Raw genomic sequence first — 17,868 nt, forward strand, 5'->3', positions numbered from 1 at the left:
GGAAATTGAAGTGAATTTAATTTGACATGGCACTACCCATAAGTTGTGGCCGCCTGGGCTTTTAAAATTAATTTAAATCAAAAAAAAAAAAAAAACACTCATTTTTTGGCTACATATATAATGGAGAATTTTTTTTAGGAATATCAGCGTACACATGAAATGAATTATTTGAAAAACAGTAAGCTGACTTTCCCTTCATGAATACTACAAGGACTATTGAGTATTTCAGACTTTAGTTACAAGCAAGTTAATATAAACTGTTGATCAAAATCATGAAAATTATATTCATTGATTCATACACAAAATGTAGTTATCTTTTATTTTTTAACAGGAGCTATAAGAAAAGCCACAAAGGACTAGTTCAATATGCAGGTTTACAGTTTGGAAGTGGCACAGGTACTTTGGAATGTCCACAACCAATCAGGAGGAAAACATTTTTTTTAAGTAAGATGTTCATACAGGAATAGTGTCATTTCATATTTACTTCAAAATTAAGGGCATACAATACAGAAAAGATCTCTGGATTTTTAAATCAACTATTTTTTGGTGACAAAATAGAAACAAGTTGTTTATTTAAATCTATCTCTTAGTCTGCTTTCATTAACAACATCTTTGCTTTCCTTTGAAAATGATTTCAAATACAAACAACCGATTTAATGACATCTGCATGTTTCCCCGGAAGTTTGAGGTATATTATAAGGAACATCATGAAAACAATGCGTAAACTTACTACATTTGTAGTAATGTAAATGTATTGTATGCCCTTAGATACAAATAACAAATTATAAACTATGTCACTCTATGGGTTTTAACACTTAAAAAGGAAAATAAGATGTTGAATGTAGCAGGCTTTTAAAGACCCCTACATGATTCATAGTAACCCCCCCCCCCCCCCCCCCCACACACACCGCCCTAAAAAAACAAACAAACAAAACAAGAAAAGAAAAGCAACAGCCTGATTTATATAAAACAATATAAGAAAAAAGAAAAAAAATATGATAGACAACAATCAACCAGCATAATAAAATAACAGGCTCTTGATTGACAGGACACATCTGTAGTCCCAATTTTTTTATGTGGTTTTTTTTTTATAGCAAATTGAAGTTCAGCTTTAATGAAATGCAATTAATTATATAAACACTTTATGGATTAAATGAAAACGTTTTTATCTAGACTGTATATTTGATCCTGTTAAATGCTATATAAATATATATAAACAAGTCTAAATTGAAAACAACGTTCAAACCTATGATTGCGTTGGATAAAAACCGCAATTTTTAGACGTGTGCATGCAAAACAAGATCCTTGGTAGAGGGGTCTAAATACAGCACAAACAACATTTTCCAAAAGACCAAAAGTGTCAAAAGGTATATTTTAACAAAACGCATTTGACTAGCAGGTCAAACAACTGATGTTCCATAACACTGCTGACTGCCATTGGCGATTGCCAAATAAACAGATCACCAGATGTAACAAAATGGATCTAAACTATTAATTTAATACCAAACAAAAATCAATAAACTTGCGAAAAAGATGGTATACCGCAAACAAAAGGTGCAAAATTTAGTACACCGTATCCGGATTTCGACAATTAATGTCTCTTCAGTGATGTTTGGAATCGAAATGGTATTTGGAAGGCCATATAATTCACCTCAATTTAGGATAAACTCTTGAATTTTGAAGAGTCGAAAAAGAATGAACGGATCATATAAACCCGAAGGCAAATATAATACAATCCCAAACGAAAAAATATTAACAAGTCTAAATTGAAAACAACGTTCAAACCTATGAATGCGTTGGATAAAAACCGCAATTTTTAGACGTGTGCATGCACAACAAATTTCTTGTTAGAGGGGTCTAAATACAGCACAAAAAAAAATTTCCAAAAGACCAAAAAAGTGAAAAAGTATATTTTAACAAAACGCATTTGACTAACAGGTCGAACAACAAAAGTTCTTAAACCCTGCTGACTGCCATTGGCGATTGCCAAATAAACGGATCACCGATGTAATAAATGGATCTTAATTATAAATTTAATACTAAACTGAAAACAATAAACTAGCGGAAAAGATGGTATACCGCAAATAAAAGGTGCAAAGGTTTTTGTACATCATATCCGAATTTCGACAATTAATGTCTCTTCAGTGATGTTAGGAATCGAAACGGTATTTGCAAAGCCATAAAATTTACCTCAATTTAGGATAGACTCTTGATATATATTGTTTAAGTGCTAACATACATGCCTTTTTAGAATTTTTCAATATCCTCATTTTGAGACTACTGTCAGAATATTTGTTTCAAAACTTTAAAGGGAAGGGGGTGTATGTCCTTCAGGCATCTTGATTCGTTCTTTAAAAAAGGAATGTTCAAGAAGTTTATATATGAATGTAAGATTTATATTTTTGTTTTCAGAAGCATGGCACACTAATTGGCACAGCAAGAAAAAAATATAAGACACTACAAGACATTCCAAGTGATTTTGAATGAGACAATTGATGGACTTTTTCAATGTAGTCTGAAATAAATCAAATAATGGATCCAAAATAGTGTTTTGCTCTTCATCTCTTTAGCCAATTTTCAATTAGTATTAACTTTAGATGTAACCCTTTTAGAAGTGTAACATTTTAGTTTAGATAGAATATCTGAATTTAGAACACATGTTTTAGTCAGTGTAACTTTAAAATGTGTATAATGGATTGATTGATGTTTGCTTTATTTCTAGTGGCAAATATGTTCAGGTTGACATGTGCATTATGTGTATAAGATAGGTAATAAAAGTTGAGAGTGAAAAACTAAACATTATACCATTGCGCTAGGAATGTGGGCTTTCTTGCACTGTCTGGTGTATGTCCATTTATATTTGTTTATCAAATATTTTCATTACTGTTTTCCCCAAAACTGCTTAACAGGATGAGTTCATATTTGATGAGCTACTTGATAGTAATGAACTGTGATGTGTGAACATTTTTGTATCTGTCACTCATATACCCGTTTCCTGTTTGCGTAAACATGTATTTTAATATGTTGAATGAACTAAAAATATTCATGACTTCTATCAGTAATGCTGCTGAACAGAATGACATCATTTTGTTGATGACTTGACCATGATGAGTTGTGTCTGCCATTTTGTATATGTCAAAATTTATAGGTACTTCTTATTTTCAGATACTTTTAATTTTGAATTTTTATATGTTAAGCAAAACAACTGATTTATTCTTGTTTGTTTATAGAATGAATTACCGTGTATCTATTAAACTAATGATTTGTTATATAAAAAAGCAGGAAACTCAATTAAAAGTACAGAAAAATTTATATTGATATGATCTAGATATCAACCAAAAACATCTTCCTGAAACATTTTGAAATTTTTTTTCAGGCACAGTCATACTTTAAAGAAAACATCCCATGAACATTTTTATAACATTATTTGATGTTCATGATGTTTTTCAAACGTTCAGATAATATTTCTAGAAAATATTTTTGAAAAGATTATCAAAATGTTTTTTACGCCATTGTTTTTCACATTATCATGATATTTCTTGACAACATTTTAATTATATCATGCTAATATTTTAGGAAATATATTAGAAAACGTTTTTGCGATATTGTTCCAACCATACACTTTTATATTTTTCTCACGTTTTTTTGCGATATTTTCATGACATTCGACATAACATTTTAATAACATTTTAAAGATATGTTTGTGTTTGTGTTTGCTGGGCGGTCGACCCTGGCTTGCGCCTTTATAGGCATTTAAATAATTTATCTTTAACTGATGGTAATTGAAATAATTTTGAGTGACAAAAAGAAAAAAACATATGACATGAATAAAAGTACTGATGTTGAAGGACTTTAAAGTGTTAGTACACACCAAAACGCTGTTCGCGTAAAAGAGTAAATTAACACATCATTCGAGCTCCAGCTTCTATGAAGATTCTCAATTATCAATACAACCAACAGTTGTTAATCTATAGAAAAGTGACTCCTAACGAATGCTAACCCACAGTAAAATATATTTGTTTGAAAGGTTTGAAAACCTACTCAGAAAACTGTTCGAACTACTTGAATTTCATAGCTCTTAATTAACGTGTTAACACATTAATATATAATAATCTTGTAAACATTATTTGCCTCTAACAGTATGAGAAAAATTACAGATCGTGTACTTGCATCAACTTACCCATACAAAGATTAAATTAAGCCTGAACATTTTGACATTTTTTTTTACCCGTGTCAGGTTTTTAATATTATCACGACTTCCTGTTAAGATTTCACTAAGTAACCATAGTTAACTGTCTGCTAGACACACCCACACGTTCAGTATTAATTTAAAATAAACATTATATAATATAGTACTAATATAATATAACAAAGATTTTATATGATGACTTTTAAAACTATATGTTATAAAATAGTGAAAAAAAAGTGTTTTTTTTTTTATTTTTGCAATACATGGATAAAACTAGAGGATTCCGAATATCTGACCCAAAAAATAAAAAACAAGAAAAGCGAATATCCTTAATATGATACTAATGTGAACACTACTTTGTACTAGACCGACAAGTTGGGCTGGATTTTTTACGTGCTAATTCACAAGGTACCAGTCCTTAGGAAAACATATTACTACCCGTATACATTATTCTGATTCCAGGCCGATAGTCTTTGCTCCTACTCGTAAATGCCGTGTACTAAACGGAGAAGCAGCAAATACAAAAGTTTAAGTCTGGTTTGACCCAACCGAGGATCAAACCCTCAAATCTAAGCACAAGAGGCGAGCACGCGTATACGAGAATTTGATCAAGTCCAAAGAAAATTTGAAACCAAAGGTCTGAAATCTAAATAATTTAATGAAAATTATCATCATGGGACCAAATACTTTGTAAAATTAGAAGGCATTATTGTATAATTCGAACATGTCATTTCAACATCACTGGTCCTCTTAAGGATGATTTTACTGCCGGATATGGGATTTTCTGTTAACCATTTTTTATATCCAATTCAACAATTGAGCTAACCAGGACCGTAATCCAGACTAGATGAGATGTTCAATGTCTTCAATTCAACCAACTAAACAAACTTTTGGTTTTATTCATAAGCAATAGAAGACACTCGACGTGCGCCAAATTGTATACCACTGTTTATGACAACCGATTAAAAAGCAATGTTCTTTTATGTGTATATTTGGTGTAATGACCTTTTGAAGAAGATATTTTTCGAAGAAGTCATACAATCCCTCTCTAAAAGAAAAACAAAATCAAAAACATCTGGCAACATTCTTTACTTTCGCTTTCAGATAAATTGATGATGTTCTGTCAATAATCCAATTTTAAAGAGTGTTTGCGTGTCATACATCCCTGTGAACTTGCCATGACTTAACTGATTGATTTTATTAACAAATAAACAATTAATAGAATCTGTAGGTTTTTGATAGAGGCCGTCAAGGATGAAGGTCGGAAGGGGGGGGGGATATGGACTGTCATAGGGAAATGAGAGTATATCGGATAGGGACAGAAAGTTTACCTTGCAACAGGCCACATACGAAACCCGGATTTTCTTTATTGTAAACATAGTTTATTCATAAAGATATAAAAAGGATTGAGCAGCAAGCATAGCCTATACAAGCTCTCTCTCCATATTACGTGTACAAGGTATTCATCATGTATTAACAACTGTATTTAGTATAGTAGAACTACAGTGGAAAATGCATGCTACTTATGAGCAAACACAAACAAATGCACATTTATAGTGTTAATTACAGGATGTATATTATATTTATTTGTGTAGGCAATTAATCATAGTCATTTATTCAAGTACATTGAGATATGTATAGATCAACACCACTTGTAAGTCATCAGGAATATATAAATAAGGTTTGAAAGAGGTACTAAGCTTACTTAGTGAAATTAATGATTAATATATTGGGGATGGGAGGGAAAGAAAAGAAAAAAAAAAGAAAAAAAGGTAAAAAAACATTTTTCAAACAAAACGATGAGTGTCAATGATATATATTCCGAACAGATTTAAAAAAAATAGCAATATTTATATCATACGAAAAAACTAATAAGTCGATATTTGTGTCAACATTATTATCAACAATTGAGTGAATGGAATCAAGTAAGATTTGTCTTACATTATTGAAAAAAGACATGCTGGTTTCCCTCAACAGAGTGGTTACAGTTTGAAAAAATAGTGTTCTCTAATAAAACTTGATTAAAATTAATGATGTTTTAGGTTGCTAGCATTGTTTCTAAGTTGACAATGATTGATATTATATTTCCTTATCCCATAATTGAAAGGTTCAAATAATATATCAGTCCTATAACATTTGTCTAGTCTACTTTTAAACATACATTAACTTGAATATTCTTCTATACGTATCTTAACTTGCATGGATCGTGGCATTCTCTATACACAAGATATCGGATTTAACGTTTCTATATCACGTGTCACTGTAGCAACAACTTAACAGTGCTATAACTTGTCTTTGCGTTCACACTTTAAATGATAAAAGTCATTTTTTTTTTAGAAATGGTCACTATTATAAACATTGTGCGCTTTTCTTTTTAATTTTTTGAAATTTGTTCATGGCTTTCCCATTGCAAATTGATGACTCGTCAATGACCTAGATACCGCATGAAACATCCTGTTTCTCTAATTCCTCTTAAAATTGAATTGGGTAACATTACGTAATTTCATTGTAATTTCATCTATGGTTTATGAAAATGATTATATTCGTTTTTTGTATTTCCCGTAGCCAAAGATAAGTTTTGGGGATTTTCATGTTATAGCTCAATAGTCTTAGACATAAAAGGAAAGATTGGAAGGATTTTGGCAATTCTAGTCCTGTATCTTCGTGGCAAATTTTGAACTTTCTCGGAGCATAGCTTTTGAATAAATGAAAAGTGCTTATAGTTTTCTGGTTTATTTTCGCGTTAACGTTGTGGCGAAAAATTCACTATTTCCAGCATGCAAAAGAAAAGGAGATAATCATTCTTTGTTTCTGCTTTCGGTATATACAATGAATCACATTATCAAGGTAAGAAACAATATGTATCTTTAGCTATCATATTACGCTGTACACACTAAATTAAAATTTGTTGTAATACTGCATATCACGTTAAAGAGACAATATACATATGATTATATACCTATAATTATGTACACCTTACGAGAGTGTGCCGATTTAATCTGAAGTTAGCAAAAGGCATACTTTAATACATATAAATTGTGTCCTTAATTAGGGTGACAGAAGTTTATCAATGTTCAAATCTCGTAGATCGATTATGAAGAGGCTAATCAAGGTTGCAAACAGAAACTGAGCGAAGAAACTTATATTTACTTTAGATTTTATAAAATAAGTGATTTATTACATAATCTGCAAAAAGGACAGATAATATCTATTTAACCTTATATTTAATCCAGTTGTAAGAAGTACACTGATGGCGAATTAAACATTGTCTTTTTTCTTCGTTTGTTGATTTTAATTGGTATTGGTCTCAATTGTTTGTCTCAATTCCGTTATCACTTTGTTGTCATGTTTTTGTCGGTCCCCTACAAAATCTTCCATTTCATTGTCCATTCCTAAAAATCGTATTGCAATCTCAAATTAAATTGATAATCACCAAATATTTGAGATAGATTTAATCGGAACGGGGAGGTATCTAAATGTACTTTTTCGTCCACTGATAAGAAATGGACAGAAAGTAATGTTAGACAATTTTGATCTTTGAAATCATTCAGAATAAAAAGATACTTAAGAGTAAAAAGCAGTACACTTTACTTTTTTTCTCCTTTTTGTTTTTGAGGTTGCTCATTTAGGTTGTTTGATTCGTTTTTATTTTATTCACTGAAACCATTTAAAAAAAAATTCAACATAACCCACTCAGTAGTGGTTTACAGCTTACAGTATTTTATGGATTTTGCTCTTCTTTGGTGACCTTACGGTAATCTTTAATTGTTAACATCTTTCGTTCTACGTTCTGCAACCATTCAAAGTGGCAATACAGCACTTGGATTTTTACGAAATGATGAATATGTGACTAAATTTTATTACTCAACATTTACCCATCATTGAATTCAATGTATAATGCGTGTTAAAAACAAAAAAATATATAAAGCCTTCACTGAATGTTTTTTACACAACATGACCCCAACGCTTTGATATTTTCCTAATATTAAAAGAAGGGTTCATAACTTGTAAGTAAATAAGACAGCTGCATATAGATGAAAGATTTACTCCTTACCTCCTGCAATATATGTCGACTAAACTTACATCATTCACAAATGACCATGGTCATTCATTATCAATGAAATAATATGTTTAGTTTTGATTGCATATTGTTTTAAAACAATAAAACGATTTTGTTTTCTTTTTCATGGGTAATTTCTTTTTGTCTACAATATTTGTCATCGTCATCAACCCAAGGTTGTAAAAAATTGAAGAATAATCAATTGCAACGTCAAGGGAAAATAGGACTCTCTGTGTCTGAATTCTTGATGTATTGCGCTTTACGAAGGTCAAATATCGCTCTGTTAGCGTTGATAACAATAACGTGTTTAAGAAATTGTGCAATAGGAAATAACGCTGGTTTATTTAGTCAACGAACATTGGGTCACACGAAAACAGTTTAGAATGAATTTATTGGATAATTTAAATATCAAAATGCAATAATCACTATTTCAGTTTGGTTGTCCCACTATAATCGTATGTAAAACATTCTTTTCAAGTCTATTTTTTTTATTTTTTTCAGGAACCATCTACATTTTGTATAACTCATGGCTCATCCTATCTGTAATATTGCAAACATCACTGCTGATTTAAACAATATTAAACATGCCGACATTAATTTACCTTATCATATCGTTAATTAATTTTTCCGTATTTGCTCATAAATGTCGGATAGTACAACACGGTGATCAAACAATTGCAGATTGCACCAGACTGAAGTTAAATTATGTTCCAACAGGTTTACCATTGAGTATATCAGGTCTTGATCTGAGCTATAATCAAATTTCAAAGATAGAAAACAATGCCTTTGAATCTTTTTCTAATTTGACAACACTGACAATGGATTCTAACAATATTGATACTATAGATGGTCCTGCCTTTAAAGGTTTAAAAAGATTACGATGGCTTTCAATGAAGCACAACCAACTAAACATATGCTCTACAATATTTGACATTGTACTTAAACCGTTATTGCATCTACAACACTTAGACATCAGATACAATATAAATAAAACGGTGGATATACCAAAACCAATGGTTTATCCCTACTTTGGAAACCATTCTTTTTTAACTGATTTATATATGGATATTGTGCAAAACCCTGTATTCAATTTGAGCGGATTTGAAAAATTATCGAAACTCAACACAATAAAGTTTGCACGATGCTATTTAAAACAGATGACTAATGACACCTTAGTGGATTTACCATCAACCATTACTGCAATCTACTTTCACCAGTGTGTCGGTAGGATATCGATTGTAGAAGCAGACCTTTTAAAGCCGTTTCCACTACTTAAGATATTAAATATGAATAGAGTGGCTATACAATTAGGAGATGCTTTACAACTACTATATCCTTTCACGAATAAAAGAATGAACTCAATTATATTCAAACAAATCAGTCCTCAGGTTCCGAAACCTGTTTTTATATCTCGTGTTATGATTAACTATTTGATGCATATTTGTGTAAAAACCTTAGTTTTAGCAGAAAGTGAAATTGTAGGATACGAACAAAGATCTCTTCTTGCACCAAAATTTCCCGAATGTCTAGAAAATGTTGTACTTTCAGGCAACCGATTTTCAATAGCATTAGGACCCCATTTAGGGGAACTGATAATACTTTTGAAGAAAATAATCAATTTGAAATTTTTTGACTTGTCGTATAATGCAATTAATTTCAACAATATTGAATACTGCAACCTAGACGTGCTAGACAATCCTTCATATGCAAAAGAAATATATAGGAAAGGATGCCAAATTAAGTCTGAAACTACAAATGAATATAAAGATTACAACCCAATATTAGAAAAAGCTCAAATGATTGATGAACCTAAATTTACGATTTTTTTACCTGCTAATCTTACTTTTCTTCGTGTTTCTCATTATATGACATCGTATATACAGACGGGACAAAAGTTATATGTAGCCAATGTCGATAATCTCAGATACTTAGATTTCTCGTACTGGCAGATAAAGCAGTTTCCTGAAATATATTCAGAGACTCCTTTCAATGTTAAATATATGGACATTTCAGGACTTAACGCAAGTATTCTTATTCATGAGACGTCAATACCGGTTTTTCAAAATGTCCAAACAGCTATTTTGAAAAATGCAATGCTTGGTCTAACAATTGGAAAGAATGGTATAGTTTTCCAACTATTTCCGGCCGTTGAAAAATTAGATATATCATACAACAACTTATGGTATCTAGATGCAGATGCCTTTGACAAAAACTCAAATTTGTCAAATGTCAATATAGCACACAATCTACTGCCAGCTATACCTATAGCAGTGATTAATTTGCGCTACTTAGGTAAATTTGATATTAGTTACAACCGCCTTCAAACAATCAATAAAACATTTAGAGACTGGATGGATGAGAAAAGTTATGAAGGAATATTTTATTTGTCGATAGAAGGGAACAGTCTTAAATGCACTTGCGACACGTCAGATTTTATAAGGTGGCTTTTCAGCACAAAAGTCGTTTTTGATCTGGTCAATAAAAATTTCAGCTGCACATTGACAAATGGATCGGAAAGTAACACGGTGGTTGTGTACAGACGATTTCATGAACATTTTGGCAACTGCAATAGCAAAAATTGGTTGCGCCTAGGAATAGGACTTCTTGTTGCGTTCGTCATTTTCACTGTTCCGTTTGCAGTGATTTTTAATTTCCGATGGAAAATAACTTTTTGGATATATCGTAACTTTAAAAGAGTCGTAGAACATAGATTAGAAAGAAAATTTGATTACGATATTTACTTGTCATATGCAGACGACATGCTTCAGTGGGTTAAAGGTGATTTTCTTCAGAGAATAGAAACTTCGTGGCACATGAAAGTATGCGTAGAGGACCGTGATTTCCTAATTGGAGCAACGAAAGCAGATGAAATAGCAAATGCTATTGCTGGCAGCAAACATGCAATTTTTATACTGTCTGAGTCCTACAAAGATAACGAGTGGCACAAATTTGAAATCGAAAGAGTCAAGTTTGAAAAATGCAGAAATTACTTACAGAAAATAATAATCGTAGTAAAAGAAGCTAGAGTTAATTGCGTTCCTCATGAGTTGGACGACATTCTACAATATGTCACTATAATAGACTGGGCTGATAACGAGATCGGCTGGGACAAACTGCGGATGACATTGTTCACTGATTTCTTTTAATTGGTGCAAAATTATAAATCAAATACCATGCAAAAACCCCTTCTGATGATACATTATGCACAATACGCTGCTTAGAAATCGTTGATTAATATATCTTCGACTGTTAATTGTTTTAAACAGTGGCTATTTTCTTCCTACTTTGATAGTAAGTTTATCTATTATGGGCACATTAAGTATAAGGTCTATGTGAAAAGATTCCTAACGGCCAAGCCGATCTAATTTATTAATAGGAAGGTTATCTTAGATATGAATTGTAAATAAACCCCCAATCCAAGTGGATACTATCAACACTTTACATAAATTTTTGTCCCATTTTCTGCTGTACTATCTCGGAAAAAAGTGATTAAAGTACAACATTTTGCAATCCACGACGATAAAGGCAAAATAATAAAGAATCTCACATGGTGTTAAAGACTTTTAAGGTTAAACAAGCACCAAAAATAATTAGCATGAATACATTGGTTTATGCCTTATTAAGTATTATTCGTGTAGTTTTAAAATTTCCATTTTTGTTTAACTTTACGCCCTTTATCTGAAGTTTCATCACCAAATCTAAATATAGTGCGAAACTAAAATATGTAGGTACAATTTAAAGAAATACTCTGTAACTATAAAACTGTGAACAAATAAATTAACATTATAACTTTATATGGGATAATCATTTACGTAAATGTTGTTTCATAACGTTTCCTTCATTGCTTTTTAAAGCGAATTTGTTTAGGATACAGGAGGTTTGTGTAAAGGATATCTATTCAACGATAAAAGGAATAATTTGACCAACTGATGTAATATGCTGTGATGCATAAAAAGTAAATTAACAAAAATACCGAACTCCAGCGAAAATTCAAAACGGAAAGTCCCTTATCGAATATCAAAAAACAAAAGCTCAAACAAATCGAACGAAAGAAAAACAACTATCATATTCCTAACTTGGTAAAGGCATTTCCTGATGTAGAAAATATATAAGTAGTATATCATTACTTATAATTGTAGTTTTTCTCATTTGCATTTCCCCGGCAAATGAGATTCTGTAATAATACGGTAATCTCCTAAGTTGCTTCCTCGGACAACTCAGGGTTTATGTAACGGGTGGTGTTTATTAATAACATATGTTTAAAATTAAAAACTAAAATAGCTTTTCCTTGTACAAGTAAAACATTTCAGAAAACCAACTGTTTCTTTAATTCCAGAATTATAGACTATACAATACAAACACTTATAAACTAAATAATACCGTATCAAAAATGCTCGAAGTTGATGCATCTTGGAATGACAAAAATTACCAGTTTCAAAGAACAGCAGTATTTTCAAAACTAATATCAATAAATCTAGTTCAGCTGAACAGAACAATTAAAAGGACAGTTCCTAAATGTTCTTGATTTATGAAAAACGTTATAGCAAAATATGAGTGAGAAATGCCACGTTTGAATTGTCCAATCTGCGTTTTGTTTATTTCAAAATTATTATATATACATATATGTGAAGACTTAAATCTATTCAGCAATACTATATATCACCAAGCAAGAATTTTAAGTATTGTTTCCGGAACTTGTTACATTCCTTCCGTTAACTTTTTTCAACTATAACATATCTTCCTGGTTTGAAAGAGAAATGAAATGTGTTTTTGAGTTATTCGCAGGTATATCTGAATCAAAAATGTTTTGTAGCTTAAAAATATTTGACATTTCAAACTATTAATTATCTTCCCATCTCTTAAATTATGTTTCTACCCTCGACCTTGCTATGTATATAAACTTTAACCTTTAATTAATTTGTTAATAAGTTTAAGCCTATTATTTTTGTAAATCATCATCGTCTCACTCCACTGAAATATCGGAGTTCTTCCGATACCTACCCTACACACAATATCGAATATTCTATTTTCTGGACCATTGTCGTGCTGGCTACGGATTCCAGATACAGACTGATTGTTTGGACATATATGTAACACTCAGAAACGTGTCCACCCCCCCCCCCCCCACCCCCCCCCCCCCCTTCACCCAACCGTGTCCGATTCTCCCAAACGTGTCCATATGACGTCACTGAACTGCAAACAAATATCTAGTTCCTAAAAGGCACCAAAACGTGTCATTTTTGTGAACACCCAATTGTTTCCGTTTCATTAAAACCACCCAAACGTGTCCAATCCCCCAAACGTGTCCAATTCAAGCCTAGACGTCTCCTTTTTGTGAATTCTCTGTGGTGTCCATATATTGAAAACGCCAAAACGTGTCCTACCTATTATTTTTTTTTTGTCAATATGTTGTCCTAAACATGCATGAAATATTTGCCATTGGACGTTAAGCATCCAGCAGTCAATCAACATTTTGTCCTAAATATGCATGAATTAATTTCCACAAAAGTTAAAATAGCAACAATCAGTTAATCCATTATTTTCTGTTAGTCGATTATTACCTTGCTAACAATAAATTTAACGTAATGTGACAGTTAAAACGATAATGCACATTTAAAATAATCTAAATTCACATCTTGTAAGTTACGCATACTGTTTGTAACGTACTTTAACCTTACCTTTAAGTAATACACATGTACATGTTTTTCTAACGATTATAAATTATGAGGCTGGTATCAGGGATGCTTATGATACATGCAAAGTTATTTCTCTTGTCTGTCTCTCTTCACTGAAATACCGTAAACGTTATTGACGTCGCTGAGGACATATTAGCGCTCAAAGTTTTGTGACGTTCTTGCGTTTTAAAGTGGACACGTTTTGGCAAACAACAATTATTGGACACGTTTGGGGATGTGCAATCGGACACGTTTGGGTGATTTGTGATTTTGAGGACACGTTTGGGCGAAATAGACACATTTGGGGGAATCGGAAACGTTTGGCGGAATGAACACGTTTGAGAGTGTTACATATATACTCCAATTGTTCATCATAACTATTCAACCAACAGTTGCATGCTTTGAATATGATTGCAAAGACGACAAAACAAAAACGTTCTTGTTCATATTCTGAAACCAAAATGTATTACATTTCACTCTTGAAATGGAGCAGCTTACAATTTTACAATTCAGATGGACTAAATGGTAGGTGAACAAGTTTTAACACTGATTTGAAATTGATGATTTAGCAAAACATCAAAATGTTCCCATAGTTCATCGTCGTCCTTCATTTAACAATTCATTTGGATTGTATTCAGATTTAATAAATGTTAACTACAACTTATTCTATTCTACTTTTGTTGGTGATTTTTTAAATCAGGGTTGTCCAATGTTTCATACTTTTTGTCTTCTGATCTCACACTTGACTACTGTCTCAGTTGAGGGGGGATATGAACACTCACAAAAATGTTAAAAACAATTTTTTTTTATATGCCTGTACAAAACCAGGAAGCTGTAATCCATGATTGTCGTATATATTTGCCTTTCTCTTCTATATATTTGTTTTTGTTGAAGTAGGAATCAGGCCTTTCCTATTTCATTTGAAATGTACATTATTTTTTACGTAGGACCATGTTATAGATTACTATACGAAATTGGTTTATGTTCGTTCTTGTAGGCAGTACGTTTACCTGTAATTGTTTACATCTTTGTCCTGTGGTCTATTGTCGAACAGCGGTATACTACTGTTGCCTTTATCTATGGGTATGTGTCTCAATATCAACTTTACCAAATCTCCTGATTTATTTTATTTTGGTATTAGATATTGAGTATCCTTTTTTGGGTCTACAATGTATTGTAGGTTTATATTAAATTACTAAGTTATATCTATTCACATATATCCATTGTTCTATGTCAGCCCGATGCTAACTAAATTAATGTAAATTGAAAAGAATGCATACGGACTACAGAAGAATTAAACCATGTGTTGATTAGTTAATTGAAAAATTTTGTTGCTTTTACAATAATTGTATTTATAGCTCATTCTGATATGTTGGTTACTTTTGACTAATCACCAACTGACAGAGGTAACTCTGCAAATACAGTACAGGTATTCCGTTAATATTGTTCTGTTGATGAATTTCAAATTTGTGATACTACCTTTCAATTTTAAGTTTTTAAAGAATCGTTAATAAACGTATTTTTTCAAATTTAATTTCAATTCATGCATTTTGTACACAATAAACAACCAATTAAATGTCTATTTGATCATAGCACCGCTGTACGTTCAGTATTCATTTTCAATAAATATCATAAACTACAGTACTGAATGATGAAAAGTGATTTATAAGTAGCGTCGTCTATATTACAGTTCATATGTATTAGTCGGCACAACGAAACAGGTTAGTCATAATATTTGATGTAAACCGGTAGAAATATTAACGCCATCTTGTCCTTACATTTTATATTTTCATATATTATTTTATCTTTTTTCAAATCAATTTATAACACCGAAGTTACAACTGTATTTTTTTTTTCTTTTTGCTATATCCACTTCAACACACAATTCACAAGTATTGTCAGTGTTTATGAGAGGTACGGTAAACAGGCATTTAAACTAAAAATTAAAAATTTGCAAAAGAAATAGCATATTGTTGTCAATAAATAGCATTATGCATCAAAACACATTAAATGACTAATACAACTTTATTATAGATTTTAACGTATCGATTTTGTTCATTTTTATTTTATTTTTTTTTTTGGTTTGGTTACCTGCATTAAAAGACTAACCCTAGTACTAAACAAATAATTTTTTTACCAATATAGATCTGTGTTATGCCGCTTTATCCGATGAACATCATTTCAAACAACTAAAGCTAACGAAAAATGGGAAATCTTACGTTTTTTTATTTTTCGTCGCCTCAATCCGCCGCAACATATCTTTACAAAACTTGAAATATGAATAAGAAGATGTGGTATGAGTGCCAATGAGACAACTCTCTATCCAAGTCACAATGTATAAAAAGTAAACAATTATAGGTCAAAGTACGGCCTTCAACACGGAGCCTTGGCTCACACCGAACAACAATCAATAAAGGGCCCCAAAATGACTAGTGTGAAAACAATTCAAACAGGAAAACCGACGGTCTAATCTATATAAAAACATGAAACGAGAAACACTTATAAACCACACCAACAAACGACAACCACTGAATAACAGGCTTCTGACTTAGGACAGATGCATACAAATGCAGCGGGTTTAAACGTTTTAACAGGCGCCAACCTTCACCCTAACCCAAAACAGTAGTGTAACATTACAACATAAAAAAGACCCACTATAAAATATCAATTGAAATGGCTTAACTCGATCAAAAAGACCTATAAATAAAAACAAGTAAACATCATGGACCGTTCCCAAATGGACATGGCACAGTTTTCTGTACTATATTAGAAAGTAAAGTAAAGAATAATACGACTTTTATTTATATATGTCGATCGTTGACGTCGCTGGCTTACGCACCCTTTTTTGTTTATATTGTGGACCCAATTGAACGACTTCAACCTAGAATATATGACAAACGCTACGTTACCAGTTTCCCAATTGTCAACTTCCCATATTTCATTAGAACATTTTAAATTATAAGGATTCATTAAAATGGATGTGCTTATAACGCAATAGAAGGGTTTTAGGAGGGAGGAATCAAATTACAAATTTTATGGTCACCATCACGAATCGGATGACCAATACGATGTGTCCCCACTAGATACATGTTTAATGGTCGTGGATCTCATGACAACAGAACAAATTTCTGATCTGTAATTTTTTACCAAACATGTCCTATTTTCTGTCATTCTACTTTGACAGATTTTAGATTCGAATAATACATTTGTAGCAGAAGACGCTTCTCTTGTCTACGCAATTCGTCTCGTTTTCCTTTTGGAGTGCATGCGATTCACTCACGTTTTTTTATTTGTTTTTTATATTCAAAAGGTTCAACCTCGGTTAACGACTCTCGCGTCTTTTTGTACCCCGTATATGTTGTTGTAAGTTTCATTTTATTTTGAATAAAACAAATGTCGGACGAAAAACACTTTGTTCGACAATTTTTCCCTTCCTGAACACTTTAAGTTATTTGGCAAAAAGATTTGTGTACAGTATATGAATGTCAAATGGATTCTTTTATTTGTTACATGTATTATTTTCAACATAACTGTCCTCTTGTGATTTACAACAACAACAAAAAAAAACACACACGCAGAAAAAAAACAAATATCATATTAACACAACATGTATGTGTCTAACATGTATATATATCTCATTAAAGCTGCAGTGATAAAGATTTGTAGTCTTTTAACATTGATAGTGTCTGTGTCCTTAATTCATTATTCCTCAGTTCTTCTGTATGATAGTGTAATTCATTGTCATATTTTTAACACGGCTATAGTATGCTGATAATTAAGTTATTATAATGATAATAACTGGAATGTTTGACAACCAAAGTTGATTTGACTTTGCCATTTAAATCCGATTGAGTAATTAGATTGTTTTTACAAAATACCCTTTTTAAACTATATGTATTTAAAGACGTATAGGAAAAATAATGATGTTATGTCATGGATATATA

General features: G+C 31.6%; 1 protein-coding gene across 1 annotated transcript; it reads left to right on the plus strand.

The window, feature by feature from the left end:
- The first annotated feature begins 8,792 nt into the window (after positions 1-8,792).
- LOC127725419 (toll-like receptor 4) lies at positions 8,793-11,927 on the plus strand. Its single transcript, XM_052232354.1, has one exon. It carries the CDS (start codon positions 8,834-8,836, stop codon positions 11,393-11,395), a length of 2,562 nt encoding a protein of 853 aa, XP_052088314.1. The 5' UTR covers positions 8,793-8,833; the 3' UTR covers positions 11,396-11,927.
- Positions 11,928-17,868: the final 5,941 nt, after the last annotated feature.

The sequence above is a fragment of the Mytilus californianus genome, unplaced genomic scaffold, assembly GCF_021869535.1.
Source record: "Mytilus californianus isolate M0D057914Y unplaced genomic scaffold, xbMytCali1.0.p SCAF_15, whole genome shotgun sequence".
In the NCBI taxonomy this organism is placed as follows: domain Eukaryota; kingdom Metazoa; phylum Mollusca; class Bivalvia; order Mytilida; family Mytilidae; genus Mytilus; species Mytilus californianus.

Excerpts from the sequence above, each read along its gene's own strand:
- LOC127725419 (XM_052232354.1), top strand. The coding sequence starts at position 8,834 with ATGCCGACATTAATTTACCTTATCATATCGTTAATTAATTTTTCCGTA.